The 16,984-nt window shown below is 33.1% G+C and overlaps 1 protein-coding gene across 3 annotated transcripts in view; it reads right to left on the bottom strand.

Annotated features, from left to right (window-relative positions):
• The window catches only part of AKAP11 (A-kinase anchoring protein 11), a 49,609-nt gene that overhangs the window by 27,900 nt on the left and 4,725 nt on the right, over nt 1-16,984 (bottom strand). For 2 of the 3 annotated variants that reach the window (XM_037022895.2, XM_037022898.2), the window contains exons 2-6: nt 11,665-11,762; nt 6,438-6,554; nt 3,651-3,698; nt 2,085-2,219; nt 478-742 (exon numbers count right to left, since the gene is read on the bottom strand). In XM_037022895.2, coding sequence (XP_036878790.2) covers nt 478-742; nt 2,085-2,219; nt 3,651-3,698; nt 6,438-6,554; nt 11,665-11,715 — 616 coding nt within the window. In that variant the 5' untranslated portion in view covers nt 11,716-11,762. Of the gene's footprint in view, nt 1-477; nt 743-2,084; nt 2,220-3,650; nt 3,699-6,437; nt 6,555-11,664; nt 11,763-16,377; nt 16,490-16,984 lie in introns of those variants that run through there. The other variant, XM_073212575.1, reaches the window with a different exon arrangement.

Below are 16,984 nucleotides of genomic sequence, written 5' to 3'. Positions count from 1 at the left end.
AAATATTTATTTGTACTCTAAGTGTCTTTTAAACTATGTTAACAGATTCATCCCAAGTCACACTTGAAAGAAAATATAACTTTAACCAACATACTTGAATTTCACCCCCTATCTGAGACTACCTGGCCTATGGAATGCTTAGCAGGCCTGTCACACATGTTAGAAACACTAATGTGGTGACTCTGCCAGCTAACTCTTCTCAAATGTGCACCTAGGCATGTTCTAAACACTCAAGGTAAACAAAGTGCTTGAGCAGTACTACCAAAATAAGAACATAAATAGCAAAAGTAAAAACCAGGTTACAGTGAACTTCAAAATCACAAGAAAACTAATTCCTTAGACAATAGGAAAAAAAGGTTAAAATGTTTCAACTGCATCAAATTTCAAAATAAATCTCAACTGAACAAGTCTTCCTTAAAGCCGCTGAAACTGAACTTTAATTCTGCATTTCGAGAAAGAGTCTAGTGAATAACAAACCATTATCATATGGCTTTGAAGTTTCTTCCTCCTCTAAGTGCTCAAAAGCAGTGACAAAGTCATCCTCTATGGAAGACACGGACTGGTTAGTATCATCATCATCTTCATTAGTGGTCTCAAGTCGGTGCTTCTGATGCAAGTGTGTGTCCAGGGTGTATCTTATACCAGTGGCATATTTACTTAAGAGACTGAAGATAAAATCCACTCTGAGTCTTGGTAATGTAGGTGACACTCTCATGACACAAAGCATTCCAGAATGATGACTCTTGAGAAAGGTGAAAACAAAATTTTAGTTTCAGAACACATTACACATACTAGTCATGTTTTCTGGATGTGAAATCTAGAAATAACGGTCTCAGAAAAAGAAAGAAATGCACACATCCTGTAAAGCTCCGATTTTGTAATGTTTAATTTTCTTCATTCTTTCTCTACATTTCTCACTTCCCAATCTCTTTTTCTCCCATTTTTCTCTTTTCTGAGTATTCAAATTCTACCTGTGAATTCTCTCTCTTTAAATGTTACAGAACTTACTATTCATCCTTTGATAATTATGTTTTCCCATGTTATTGTACAGCCCTATGATTTTTCCTATTTAATTATTCACCTATCTCACCAACAACATTGTGAACTTCTTGAAGGCAGGAACCAGGTTCTAGTCTATTTTTGTATCCCATTATCCTGTAGTGTCCAGCATGATACCACCTCCTCTCCTATCATAAAGGAGTTGACCCTTCTTTTCATCTAAATTTCTCTAGTACTACAATGTATGTAACGTTTACAGCTTTAAGAATGTAAGTCACCAGATTTTTCCACACATATTATCTTAAAAAATGAAAATAGTTAAGAATGATTTATTCAAGAAACAGAAACTATATGTAATAGCTACTCATCTCTTGTATCCTCGAAAATAAAACATGGAAGTATAAATCAAGAAAAAAATTAAGGAAAAAGGCAACAATCTACTTTTATTTGTAGACCTCACAGTGAACAGTGTCTGTTATACTTAGAATAAGTAATCCAAATTTTAAACCTACTTACTCAATTTTTAGGAAGTAAACACTGCAAAGTATTTCTCTTTGATAGATTATCAATACTTAGTAAAGAACGGAAAACTGAATATTGTAAAACTAACCACCTGTCTGAAATGGTAACATTTTCAATTCATAAATAAAAAACACATATCCACTTTATACTGAATTTTTTTAACCAGAAAATGAGGTAAAATATGTTCTCTAAAACATATAGCACAATATGTACATAAATTTAGAACTGGCCATAAAGAAGAAAAAATTCCTATAGCTTGTGCAAAGGTAGAAGCTGTTTAAGAAATCCAGAAATAATGAATTTTTAGGAAAACAGTCAGTATGTACTTGTATACCATTTATGGAACTTCATAAATGGAAAATCTAATTTAAAGCTACGGCCAAAATTTTTCTATCCTTCAGTGAACCGTATTTCCTTGAGATAGCATTTCAAAAAAGTAAACTTCATCCAAGCATATAAGTTTAACACTCTCCATCAAATGTCACTGTAAAATTTACCCTGATAAACTCATTAGACATGATATATATATATATATATATATATATATATAAAAATGTTATTACCTGGCTTAGAGGACCACTGTTCATATCTGATGATTTATGTATATCCTTCATACAAATAATTTCATTTTCATTTAAACTGCAGAAGTGCAGTGAATTCAGAAGATCTGGAAGTTCCCAAGAAATTGCAGCTAAATCCTAATTTAAAACAGTAACACTGTAGAGTAACACTTTTATTAAGATTCCAAGGTCCTATCCAAAAATCATAAGGTCTACTGGTTAGTAAACTTTCCAATTCATAATCATTAACATATGCAGTTTATCATCTAAAATAAAGTGCTTTAAAACTAAAAAATAAAATATACTAAAATATTTTAATAGCTGCTTTATCTGTAGCATTTTATACATATTGGTATCAATGTCCACTTTGTACCTCACATATCCAAGCCCATTAGGCATTTAATGGTGTCTAGTGGCAAATGTCAACCAGCAGTCTTCATGTTTAACCAAGGAATTTTCCATTTTTTTCATACAGATTCTTACCTATAGAATGTACTTAACTTTGGAGCCTTTTATATTTGTAAACTAAAGTCTATTTTCTTCTCCAAGGTATTATATTAGACTTTAACTGAAAATTTCATGAAAATGTAAAGGAAAATAGCTTTTATGTTTTCTTCTGATTTTCCCTTTTTATGTAAATACTTTACTCAATTAAAGAATTACTAGTCTTTGACCCTTCATAGAGTACTCTCCAATATAAACATGATTTTATCAGTAACTCTTAACAAGGAAGCAGAATAAGAGAGAAATACTTGGAATACTTCTCTTTTCAGCTTCACATTCTCAGAAATATGTCCTCTCTTCTGCCTTCTGTCTACCGCTATTTCTTTTAGGCAAGGGCACAATCAAGACAAAGAAAGGGCAGTGTTCAGACATTATCACCTGATATGCACTATTCTTCTTCTATTAGGAGATGCTTTACACACAAAAGGAAATGTATGGCAATCACAAATTTTAAAAAGCAGCACAAGGTTAAAAAAAGTATGCATACCACATCTACCCAAGCTTCCATCACCCTTTACGTAACTGTGAAGCTTCCTTTGCTGATCCTAATCTCCACTATCATATATATATCAGTCCCTCTCTAAAGACCTGCCTAAATCAAATTAAAATATTTTGCATTGATTAATCATCTTTTTTTTTTCTTTTTTTTTACAAATTTTACCTTTTAAATTTAACTATCATAACTAAAAATATAAGAATCTGACTGTGGAGTTAGATCATAAAACCATCAAAATTTAAAAACAAGCCTTACATTCCACATTATGCACAGAATGGAGAAAATGTTAGCCTGCATTTTGCTACCTTGTCAGATAAATGACATTTGTGGTTTCCTAACCTAAAACTGCTTTCGGTAACAAGAACACTGAGTGAAAAATGCTAAAAGTGAAAATGTCCAAGGCACACTCAAAAGTTGATCTCAAAATGTCTTCTTTTAGCTTTAAACAGGAATGATAAGAAGAGTTGGTGTAAACTTTGAGCTAATATGGCAAATTTTTCATGGCCTCAAAATTTGTTCCAAATAATCTCTTACAGTCCTTTCCAGTTCAATAAACTAACTAACCATACCTGTATATGAGCAGCATCTGTTTCTTCATTAAAACCTAGAAATGTGACCTGAATAAAAAATGAATACAGTATTAAAACCGAGAAATGTGACCTGAATAAAAAATGAATACAGTACCATTAATTAGAGTTTTTAAATCTTAATCTCAATTAGATTATGATAGAACAGAGAAACAGGAAAAAGGCAAATAAAGCATAAAATACAAATATCAAAATCATTATGTATTACAACTGAAATTAATATAGTATTACATGCCAATTATACCTTAATTTTAAAGAACTGTCAACTGTCTTAGACACAATGACTTGTTTTTTCAGAGATGGTCACAAAGGTTTTTCAGCAAAGACTTGGCTCCATAATGCAGTACTTCAACCTCCCCTACATCTATTTCATTAACAAGTTCAATCAATTCTACTCCCAAAACATATCTCACATACATCCACTTCTCTCCATTCCCTCCCCACCACTTCTCATTTGCAGTACTGCACTCTCTCTCCTACCTAGTCCCAGGAATTTTGGTGTCATTTCCCTGTCAAAACCCTCCATGTCAAAACATGCCAGTGCAGTCCTGACACACCAAGGCTCTGAATTAGTGGGTTACCTCACTTTCATTCACACACATGGGCCTACTCCCATCTTCTGGGTCTACAACATGCTTGGTATGTTCTTCCCTATGGGCTCTGCAACAGTGCCTCCTCAACCTGGATCTCTATTCCTTGGATGTTTACGTGCCTAGCTCCTCCTCATTCTTCAAGATCCAGTTTAGATACGCCTCTTTAGAAAAGCCCTCACTGGGTAGGCCCCCAAGAATATCTCCTTATTGATTCCCTGCGATAGCATCACCTATGTCCTTCAACACCCTCATAAAGAGATTGCTCTGCAGAAATGTGTATGAATAAACTTCTAAAGAATACTCAGTGCATGAGAAAATGTTACATTACTAAGTAGAAAAGACAAGTTACAGAAAAATGATACAGAGCACGCACACAATTTCAACCTTATTTTTAAAAACATATGCACAGAAAATAATATTGAAAGGCTGTACACCCAACTATAAGCAGTAATTAACTTTAGATGATGGAACACTAAGTAATCTTATTTTTTCAGTGTTTTTTCTTTTTTTCCTAATTCATACAATTAATGGTTTTTCTTTTTGCTCTTTCAATATTTATTTTTCTCTGAGGAACATGTACTACTTTTATAACCTGAAAGTACTATTTAAAAATTCATATTCCCTTTATATCTTTGATGCCATAGGAAGAAATTTTTTCCATTTGAAGACAGAATAGTAAACTGTCTACTAAGCAAGTACTGCAATTAAAAATATGAACACTTAAATGATAGCAACATGGATAATCAATTTCAACAACTAAGGAAAAACTACATAGTTAAAATATAAAGTAACAATCCACTTTTGATCTCTTTCTGGTAATACAGAAAAAAGTCAGAATCTTAAATTAGCCCAGGATCTTTATTCTGATTAAATATATATACTACCTCACAGAAGTGTTACAGTCAGTTTCCCGGTGTTGAGATAAACTGTTAACCTCTAGGAGCCTGACTCTTCATTTATACAATTCAAGGCAAAACAACTCTTCTCCCGTAGTTGTGAGACAATGTGGAGGAAGGTGCTTAGCACATAATAGGCACTCTTTAAAAAAAAAAGAGTCAAAAACAAATTTCCTTCCTTTCTTTGAAAAGATACTTGTAGATATGCACACCCTGAAGTAAGACAGAAATTCTTTCCATTCTTTCAAGTTTCCTTTACTTAATACAAAAGAGAAAATAAGCTGACATGGGATTTTGAAGATGCCTGCGAAGTTTTCTATTTCCCACTGATCAAGGAAGGCCTCATCAAGGAATATGGGTTCAGAAAGGCACTACGTAAGTGACTAGAAAATTGTTTGAGGGCAAAAGGACACAGGACACTTGTCACTTGGCAACAACTAAGGAGATTGGCTCAGCTTTACTAAAATACAGTAAAAAGGTAACAAAAAAGTCAAGAGCCACAGGAATTGAGCTGACACAGAAAGAAAGGGCTCAGGTTAGAGAACACTACAGGCCTAAGAGCTGTGCTCATCATTCTGTGGAACTACTTCAGATACAGTTTCTCAAGGAATATGAAAGAAAATTATTAGCAGAAATAAAAATAATCAAGACTTTTTACCAGAACCCTGATTTAAAAAAACATTTATCAGTTTTGACCTTCAATAAGCTAATACCATATTCTAATTTGGTAACATAAATGTGTTAACAGACTATAGTTATATTGTAGAAAAAAATTTACCATTTTTTATAGTAAAAAATTCAGACAGACTAGAAACACTGATGTAAAGAGAAAAAGGCGAGCAAATAATGTCTTATCCTTAAGCAATAGATTATCTTAACTTCAAAATAAATTTATCACACTGCCTTTTCACTTTGAATTAAAGCACTGAACTTATTTAATCAAGACAATAAATAACCCAAAAAATGAATACATACTTTATGTTTCAGAGTAGAAATATTAGTATTAAAGTATCGTTACTGGATATAGTAGGAATCATCTATTACAGTGCTATATGTCCAATGAGTGGTCAGTAAGGACTATGTACTTAATTAAATGTATCATTAAAACACACTAAGACAATCACGCCAGTTGGTATTTGGAACAGGTAGTTCTCATACATTGTACTGATATGTAGAGATTTTAGGCATTATAAAAAAAAATTGATCATGCAGTTTTACAAAGAAGCATGGAAATACATTGTGTTTTATTAGCAAAGGGAATAGGAAGTAATATGTCAAACCTCAGTCAAGTTGGCACATTCATCCTGCTTCAAATAGTCCTCTGCTGATATACTACATAGTTCCTTTTCACTCTGTAATAAAGACTTTACAGACTGGAAAACATCTTCACTGAAACTCTGCAAATAAAATATATTTTTAATTTATTTAATTCTAAGACACAGTAAAAGATCCTGGAGATATTCTTGTTTTGAATGTTAAGTTACTACCTCTCCAATTAATATTCATTTGGCACCATTCAACATACACAGAACTCAACTCAGAGGAAGAAAGAACAAAAGGCTTGAGTTCCACACACTCAAAACACACACACACACCATAGCCCAGGTATTCAACCTACCAGAGACCACAAGGCACTCACACTGGGTTCACTTACTCTTACCCTGCACTAAAATCTAACAAGACTACACCTGATTTCCAAGGCATTGGCATAAGAGTAGCAACAATTTATATAAGGAGTGAGATGATGTGGAAGCTACAGTAAGGCATTATAATAACAGCGATTATTCTCATAACAAAGTTGGAGATGGAAAAAAGAAAGAGATAAAAGCCCAAAATAAGGCTTTTCAGGGGTCTTAAGGCAAACATGATGGAAATGAGGAAAGGTAATCTAAATTTGGCAGGGGAGGATGTCATAAATGCAAAGGAACAGAGGGAGGGAAAAGTTATATACAGAAAATAATGAGTAGTCAGACATAAATAGAATATTAATTTCCTTCTACCTTTTCTCCTTCTGCTGATTTTTTGATATGCTCTTCTATTAGACATGTTTTTATTTCCCAATCTTACCCTGTAGAAATCCTACCAATTCCAAGATCTGTAAAGATTTTCCCACCACTTAGTTATAATACATCTCTCCCAAAGTTCCTACTGTACCTTAGATCATTTGATCATTACATCATTTGCACATTAAGATCATTTAACCTATCTCACAACATACTATTGACGTTTTCATTTATATTTGTCTTTCCTAGTCATTACACCAAATTAGTGAGGTGAGAGACTGTATTTTACTCAATTTGTTTCCCTAGATTTCAGTACCTTGCATATTGTATAAACTAAATAAATGTTTGCTAATATTAATAAATTAAAAATGAACAGAAATCTTTAGTCTAAGAGAAGAGATAAATACATAATCAGAGCAGTTAAAAAATATGTAATGTTAAATCTGAATTTTAACTATCAACATGAATTCATGATTCTTTATATATATATATATATATATATATACTATATTTTCCACTGAAAGATCACAGAAACAAGTAGCAACTATATTCAGTAGCAATGAGCATACCCAGCAACCACATTTTAGTTTCTAAATACCATTCACCAATAAAAAGGACACAAGCTCCTTGGAAAAATGGCTGGTTCCAGGTCTGAGGCAAAGAGAGCAAGATGTGTGGCTGGAACATCTTTCTGTGACAGAATGCTACGAAGCGCTCACAGATTAACTGGGTCATTTCAGAAGAACATAAAGCCAACTTGAAGGAACTTCCAGTGGCCAAATTTGGGCATCAAAAGAATAAAAATGGCAATGGATTACAACAACTGCATTTTTTTTTTTTAATCTACATGTCCATTAAAAGAGACAGCTAAAAGGGTGGGGGTAAGGGGAGAGCACTTCCTTAAGTAAGAATGCTGGCTGACAAACATGGAGAGAATGACAAAATTGATAAATCTCATTTGTGACTCCCAGTGTAACTACTGATTTAGGAAAGGATCAATATATTCTAATACACTGGGCTAAAAGCTATTGAGGAACAGTATACTTACACTGTCTTGAAGCCTTACCCTACAGATAACTTATTAATCATATTAATTACAGATCAATTATGTCATCTTTATAGTGGAGATATCTGGTGGTTATAACTTTAATATTTCTGCAGCCTACCCTTACATGGTTTCAAAAATGAAGTACGTACATGTGTATAGGCATATGTGTGTGTATGAATATGTGTGTGAGTGTAGAACAGGGTTAATTAACAGAGGGTGAATCTAAGTGAAGAGTATATATAGGGTTCACTGTTTTTTTTTTTTCCCCAACTTTCCTGTAGGCTTGAAAATATTCAAAACTTTCAATTAATGGGTGGGAGTTTTCAGGCTAAGGTATAAACATGGACTCAAAAAAGGGAAAAATAAGAAATGTGAAATCTGAACTTAAACTACAAATATAAACTCATGACATTGAAGGAGCAATGGGCACTCCTAGTACCCAGATCTTGGTTTCTAAATACTACTTAGGGCTCTTTGAAAAAAAATCTAGTTCTGGTCTGAAGAAGGGAAAATGGATGTGAAACTGGGTCAATCTGTTGTATGAGAAAGCTATTAAACAATCAAAGAATTATGAGCCTGAGGCAAAAGGAGAGAGGCACTGGCTTGGAGGAGCTCCCAGGGACCAAGGGTGGGGCAATTTGAACAACTTAAAGTAAATAAATGAGAATGAACAAATGATTATAAATAATTAGAACATTGAAAAATATATAATTTTAAAAATCCATCGAGTCCAGAGCAATATAAATGAATGAATGAATGAATGGAAATAAATTCATTTGCCACCATTTGGATGTGACTATTCCACCAAATCATTGATCTGAAAATTGGCAATTAAAGGGAATCTACACTGCTATTACAGCAGATACTGTAGTTTACCTATGGGTTGATGAGGGAAAGCTTTTCTTTAAGACAAATGCCAGTTAATAAAAATAAAAAGAATGATAAAATTAGGAAAACTGCCATTTTGCAATTTCAGGACAAAATAGATTCAGGAAAGGGTCATCAAGGGATGCCAAAAATATTAGGTGAAAGATTGTTGGAAAAAAACACAGCCAAGCATCATCCCATTGATTGCTAACCAAAAAAAGAAACTACCTTTAAAATGGACAGCTCTGGCAGAATTATTACCTTAATCAACTGATCAATTTTTTATCACTGATCATACGAAAAGTTAAAATTCTGTCCTCAAATCACCCTATAAAGTATTCTTGCCAAAAATGTTTAACCTGAGCCTAATTAATATTTTAAACCTAACTTCTAGTTTATATGAAACACAGAAGAGAAAACAATAACTTAAATAACACTGTAAGAAAACAACTGGACAAATCTAGAATGTGAAACATTCTGTAAGAAATTGGCCTAGCTTGTTCCAGAAGTCAGCCTTGAATTTAAAAAATGAAATGCAAGGAGATACTCTCTCAGACCAAAAGAAAGGTAAGCAAGTCATGACAATCAAGTGCAACTTAAGGCCTACGAGCCTACACTGATCCCAGAATGGGAGTGGGATTCAAAGACATTGTAGGTATAATATAGGAAATCTGAGTATGGCTGAGTATTAGGTAAGGCAATTATATTTGATTTTCTTGGATGTGATAATGGTGTTATTATATGGAAGGATGTTGTTATTCCTGGAAGAAGCATGCTCCAGTGTTTGGGAGTGAAGAGACATTAAGACCATAACTTCAGATGGTCCTGCCAGAAAGTAAATATATACACACAGGCACACGAGCACACAGGAAAGAACGAAAAAATATTAACTGTTGATGTGGATGGTATGCAGGTTTATGTGTAGGTGTACTATGCTTTAACTTTTCTTTATGCTTGAAATTATAACAAAATGTTAGAAAAAAATAATAGAGTAGAAAATACAGCTTTTTCTGATTTTCAAAATACTTGGTTCCCAATAAACACTCAATATATCTTTAATACAAAAGTAAGTAAAATCTAGGAAATACAAGTACACCTTTTGAGGTCCACATTAGCCAACAGGGAAGTTTCCGTCATTCAGCTATACCAAATCAAGACATGAAAAGTGGTATAAGTATGTCACACACACACACACATATAAATTGTATATGATATTTGGATTCACACTCATCCAAAAGGGTTCCCAAGAATTCAAGTGAATTCAAATCAGATCTTTTTTGTACCTAATAGGGATTATGTGAATAACAAAAAAAATTAAAATAATCGTATGAAATTTTAGCTGCATCCTAATTCCTTATCTTAGGTATATACTGGTAAATTCAAGTCAAATAGGTATGTAATATTATACATGAAAAACAAGGTAACTAGCTCACTAGTGTATTTCATATATATATTTCTTAGTTCTAATTATTAAAGCAATCAGTACAATTTAGGTATTAGTTTAAAGCTAAGAGTCCACTAGCTAATCTGAAAAAACTATATAGTCCACTACAGTTTACAGAAAGTAGAAACACAGAGAAAATACCTTTTATTATACTTTTTTCAAATTAAAAGTGGACCTATTAAGTTTAAAGGTATTTAACCTAAAAACATATGGAGCATATTACTTTAAAATGCAATTACCATACTGCTTAAAAATTAAGTTTACTTTCTGTTTTCCAATTTTGTAAGCACCCTACAGATTTGAGAACTATTCTTATACTTAGCAAACCAAACATTTCTTATTTCTCAAGAAATGAGTGACTAGAAGAAAGAACAGGCCTACAAGCTTATAAGAACACTAACAGTTAGAAGTTGGGAAGATCAGCAAAGTAGATAAGAGTTATCATGAGAGAAGGAAAACAAGAAAAATGCTGTTAGAAGTCAAAGACCATTTTAACATGTGAGGACCAGTCATCAGTGTCATATAAAGTAGAAGATAAAGCTTAGACAAAGGGTTTACAAAGGCTGCTAACCATCTCCTAGCACCCATTCTCCTTTCCTTCCTTTAAACAATACCACAGTTTTCGCAAAAGACAAAAATGTCAAGAAATGGAAAGGTAACCAAGCTGTCTTAAGAGAAAAAGGGGGGTCTTCCTCAAACTAGAAAGAAAAGATGAGGAATCATATTTAATTGGATCACTACTGATAATCCAATACCCAGTATAAGGCCTGGCATTTAAGAAGCAAGCAAATTTATACTGAATGAATGAATGAATGAATGGTAGTATTTGGGAGTAAAGCTAAAGGTATATAAGAAAATTTACACCTGAAGTTTATACTGCTAAAAAAAAACTTAAGATCTGCTGAGAAGAAATGAGGAGAAATTGTGAACTCTAGGAAATAAGATTTATTATCTTCATGATTTCATATCACTATTTTTATATATGCCAATCTTCGCAGTATTTTAATGTTACTAATTTCAATAATGAGATTCACTTAAAATCAAGAATATCAGAGCTGCTTAGCTTAGACTTCAAACAAAAAAATCAAGATTTTTATTAAACTACCACTAAGCAGAGCCTAATACAGGGAAATTACTTTTCTTACCGATGCTCTAGTCTTCACGTGACTGCTTCTGAATGTCTGGAAGGTCGCCATAACTACACTACTGTATGTAATCAATGAAGAGTTAATCCATAAAACACCTGAAGAAAAAGAAAACAACTAATTTATTGATCTCAGTGGTATTCAGGCCAGCATTCTGAAATAACATCTTCAAATTTAGCCATTTAAAAAAATAAACATAAAAAAAATTCTGAGCCATAGAAATTTACTTAGCAATCCAACATGAGTATATAAAAAAATATGTGAATATGGATACTTTAATGAGTTAAATTATTACAAAAATCTTATTTTTAGGTTCAAAATTATTATAGTTACCCTTATCTGGTCAATCTCATTACACTTGTTCATTACAAAACATAAAATGTTTGAAAGCCTCAATGAGAATACTTGGAAAACCTTTTAAAATCTAAAACAGAGAATATCACAAGAAGAATTCTAGCTTTCTTGCTTCCCCAAAATCACCCTATCCCACAGCAACTGTGGATAGTCTAAACATTCTTTTTTCTTGGACAGAAAGGTTTGATAATATATAAATGAGAATATGAAATCTGTACATATCATATAAAATCAGATAAACAAAAACAAATCTCTTATATAAGAATCTTAACAGCATACCAATGACTAAAGTTCAAAAAACATCCAAGTTAAATGATTAACAGTACTTAAAACACATGAGCACGCGCGCACACACATACACACACACACACACACACACACACACACACACACACACACACACACACACACACACACACACACCACACCCCCCTCCCCCTCTCCTTGGGAGAAGCTTTAAAACTGTCTTAACTTTTTTTCAGTGCTTTGATAAAATACCTTTGAGAGCTTAAATCAACTTGGGTATTAACCACTCAATATTCACATCTGACCAGAGTAATCTGTCCATTTATTCAAAGCCTATTTGCACTAGATGCTATGGATACTGGGGAGAACAGGCAACTATGGCCCTCTGAGTTCAGAGCCTTGTAAGGAAAATGTTGTATTATAGTAAAGGGTGAGAGTCACAACTGAATTCTAAATCACTAAACAACTAAAAGATTTGAATCAATAATGATTTAAGAAATGGCTTATTAGTTTCAACCAAACTGGCTTTATCAAGAATTACCTAGTTGAGATTTTTAAGACATTTGGTTAATATAAATTTATAACATGAAGAGATTTATATGCAAAACCAAATTTCAACCTAGTCCACATCAGAACTGAAAAAAAACCTAAATTTTAGTGGAGTTCTGATTTTATATTCTTTCACTATAGAGACAAAATTGTGCAGGCATGCAGATACACACCTCCCTTTAGTGATTTCTAGATTCTAATTCTGAGACAAAGAATTATGATGGTATTTTATTTGAACTAAGATAAATCCTAGTGGTCTCTTAAACAATAACATTTGACAAATGACTGGAATTGAAGCAGGATTGTAAGAAAGGAAAGAGAGGTTCCAACAATTCAAGATAAGAGCAATATACCAGGGTTCAGAAGAGTACCACTCCTGCTCCTATTCTACCTCTCACTAGCCTGGTTTACTCTAGGTCAATTGCATATCTCTGGATCTGTTTCATCAATGTAAAAATTACCCTACTTACTGGACAAGTTTATGGTAAGAATCAAATGGAAAATAATTTATAAAAGGTACTTTGGAAACTATAAAACACAGGTAAAGAAGAATGAGAATGTTTACTTATGGTACAAAATGATCAAAAGGATGAAAATTCTCAAAACAAGATGCAAATATAAACATTTATATGGCCAAAATCCTTTTACTGTCCCAGGCCAACTCACTCTCTTTTTCCCACAGTTCTCTTCAACTGCCAGAAATCCTTAGAGGTAAAGGGACTTGCCTCAAACTTCATATAAAACACAAAATATGGAGGTCAACACAAGGGTTCCAGAGAAGCAAAACTCTCAAACTCAGCTCCTGATTAAACCAGCACCTCCTTTCTGCTCGGCAATTTTGTAGTGAATGTCAAACCCTGAAAATATTCCTGCCTTACAAAAAAATTCTCCTGGGAATTCATCACAGTAAAGAATGATCCTGAGCACCCAGGGTTCTAATGAGAGCTGATAATGCACCAAGTGCATTGCTAAGACATTTATGTTAACATCTCATTTATCCTTAGGACAGGCAGAGTAGTATTCCAGCTTTACAATGAGAAAAACTGAGGCAAAAGGAAATTAGGCAACTAGCATAGGCTCAGTAGAGTTGCAATTCAAATCCAAATCTTCAAACTCGAAAGCCCATGCTCTTCACCACCTCTTCAGAGTGTTTAAGGTTTGAAAAGCTGTTCATCACACTTTATAACAGAGAGAAATAAGAAGAATTCTAGGTGCCAGAAACTCTTGAGAGAGTGACTGAATAACCTAGAGTGCATCCCCCATGATACAATGCCATTAAAAACAATGCTAAAGGACAGAGAACACAGACCATCTTTACTTTCTCTGACTCTGGAAAGGCAGAGCTGGGAAAAGAGATAGGAAGCTGCAATTACCTCTGCAGCTGCTAACTAAAGTCAATATTAGCAAAGATTAAACACTAACTCTTTGGAGGTTTCACAGGAAAAAAACGGACCAATTATCTAGCTGAGCTGCTCACTGGAAGCCATGCCCCTGAGGCAGAAGAAATGGTTACAGGTTAGAGGGAGCCAGGGTGATCTGAGATAACATCCCGGATTTGACACTGCTACCTACCCAGCTCACTTTACACACAACATTCCTGAATAGCTGACCTAAATAAAATACTCTTTTCAAAGTTGAGTACTATAGCAAACAGAACCCAATATGGACCTAAGAAGGAACATTAAAAACAAAAAAAAACTTTAGAGGAGACATTAAAGGAAGAAAAAAATCCAGACCAATATGATCATGCCACCCAAAACTCACATCATCTATTTTCAGAATAGTACCTCAGAATTTACATTAATAAAAAATAAACTACATTTAATTCCACATTTACACTGTTTCATTCATTAAAGAAGAATGCACACAGTTACTGAACTCTACTCTGTCATTTCATATGCAACTTAAAACATAAGTAAAATATTATCCCACAAAGAAAAAAAATCTATCAGGATATCTATGCAACAGTCCATAAAAGTGAATCCAATATGAGATGATATGACTTATACTTCTGGTAAAGCAAAAAAACAAAGTCAGCTTTGGAAATGATGGAAAAACAGAGACACAGATACTTTCAATAAATCACACCTACCCCTTTGATCCTGCAGTTTCACTTCTCAAAATTTATACTATATATATATATATATATACACTTGCACAAAGTTCACAAAAATATATAAAAAAAAGATAAAAACCTAAAAATAATCTAGAAGTCCATCAATTCAAATGAATCATAACACATTTGTATGACTATTATCCAGCTATTGAAAAGAGATCAATACATACTGAAATTGACAGTTGCTATCATCAATACATACTGACATTGCTCCCAAAATACTAAAGGAAAAATAAGTTGCAGAACAGTATAAATAATATGTTCTCTACTTGTGATTAAAAAAAGCAACATATACAACTCTGACGTGTGTGTCTATGTACATGCCTAGGAATGTTATGACACAGATTAAAGTAATGATAGTGGTCACTGATGACAACTGAGATATTTTTAATGTTATAAAATGTCATATAACTATAATACGTTAAGATGATAGATTATTAAGTAAAAAAAAGGCAGGTTCCAGCATGTTCACATAATTTCATTATGTGTTAAAATCTGTATTACTACATGTGTGTATTTATATATGCAACATAAAAGATAACATAAACTAGATGGGTAAAAAATACTGATTTTATCTGTGTACATGAAATTATATGTGCTTTATTTCTGTGGATGTGCATCAATTCTTTTATTATAATAATAATAATAAAATATTCCAAAGTCTTTCCTCCTTTCCTTTAGTCTAAAAAATGTTCCAAGTCAGCATCATCTATTTATAGTATGAATTAGTTTTATTCTCTAAGAAAAGATAAGTGGGCAGAACAATACGCAGTGCCAGACAACACTTGGAATAGTTCACACTCCAATCAACCAGAGTGGAAAAACCTTGTATATATCAGACAGTGGACAGACTCCTCAAAAGGAAATCGCCTTAGTAGGAAGACTAAATCAGCACTACCCTGAAAGCTGATCTGGGCTTACCCTAACAAAGCTTAAAGGCAAGTCTCAAAACAATCGAACAAATTCCAAATACCCTAACTATGCACCTCCCACTAAATCCAACACTCTCAAGGAATACAACAACATTGAGCAGGTAACAGCATAAAACTCAATGGCTGGCACAGTCAAAAATTACCAGGTATATAACAGATGAGTAATATATGGATGAAAAAAGTGATTAAGTACAGACCCAGAATTGACAGAAATGATGAACAGAAAAGGTGTTAAAACTATAATACAAATATGTTCCATATACTTAAGAAGGGAGAGGAAAATATGATCATGATAAGGAAAGAAACAGATGATATAAGAGACTCAAACTGAACTTCAACAGAAAAAATATGTATCTAAAAAAATATACCGGATGCAATTAACAGCAGATAAGACACTGCAAGAGGCAAGTTCAATGAATTTAAAGACATTGCAATACAAACTACCCAAAATGAAGCAAAGAGAAAAGAAACTTAGAAACAAATGAAGCAGCATCAATGATTCATTGTAAAAGATACCTGGAGTCCCAAGAAGCGTGGGGTTGGGAAGCAAATATATGAAGACAAAGTGGCTCAGAATTTCCCAAAGTTGATGAAAATGATAACCTGATAGATGCAAGGAAGATCAATGAACCCTAAGAAAAATAAACATTAAGAGAAACACACAAAGCACATCATTACCAAATTTCTGGAAGCTAGCGATACAGAGAAAAACTTAAGAGCAACCAGAGAGAAAAGTATACATTACATACAAAGGAAAAAAGAAAGAGTAGACTTCCTGTCAGAAACTATTCTTCAACCCAAAAAATTCAATGAGCAACATCTAAAAAAGGTGTCAACCCAGATATCTACACCCAATGAAAATATCTTTCAAAATTAAAGTAAAATAAATTTATCTGATCTAAAAAGAGCTGTGAGAATTAATCACCAGCCAAGGATCATTAGAAATTCTTCAGGCAAAAGAAAACACTACCAGATGAAAATTTGGATCTAAACAAAAGAAAAAAGAGTTTATAAATTATAACGAAGATAATATAAAAGATATTTTATAAAGATATTTTCTCCTGTTTTAATCTCTTAAAAAATAAGTTTAAACTAAAAATAAAAGCAAAGCATTATGGGTTTT

The sequence above is a fragment of the Manis javanica genome, chromosome 9 (assembly GCF_040802235.1).
Source record: "Manis javanica isolate MJ-LG chromosome 9, MJ_LKY, whole genome shotgun sequence".
NCBI classification, from domain to species: domain Eukaryota; kingdom Metazoa; phylum Chordata; class Mammalia; order Pholidota; family Manidae; genus Manis; species Manis javanica.
Note: the sequence above shows the minus strand (reverse complement) of the source record. Positions and strands in the feature narration are given on the sequence as shown.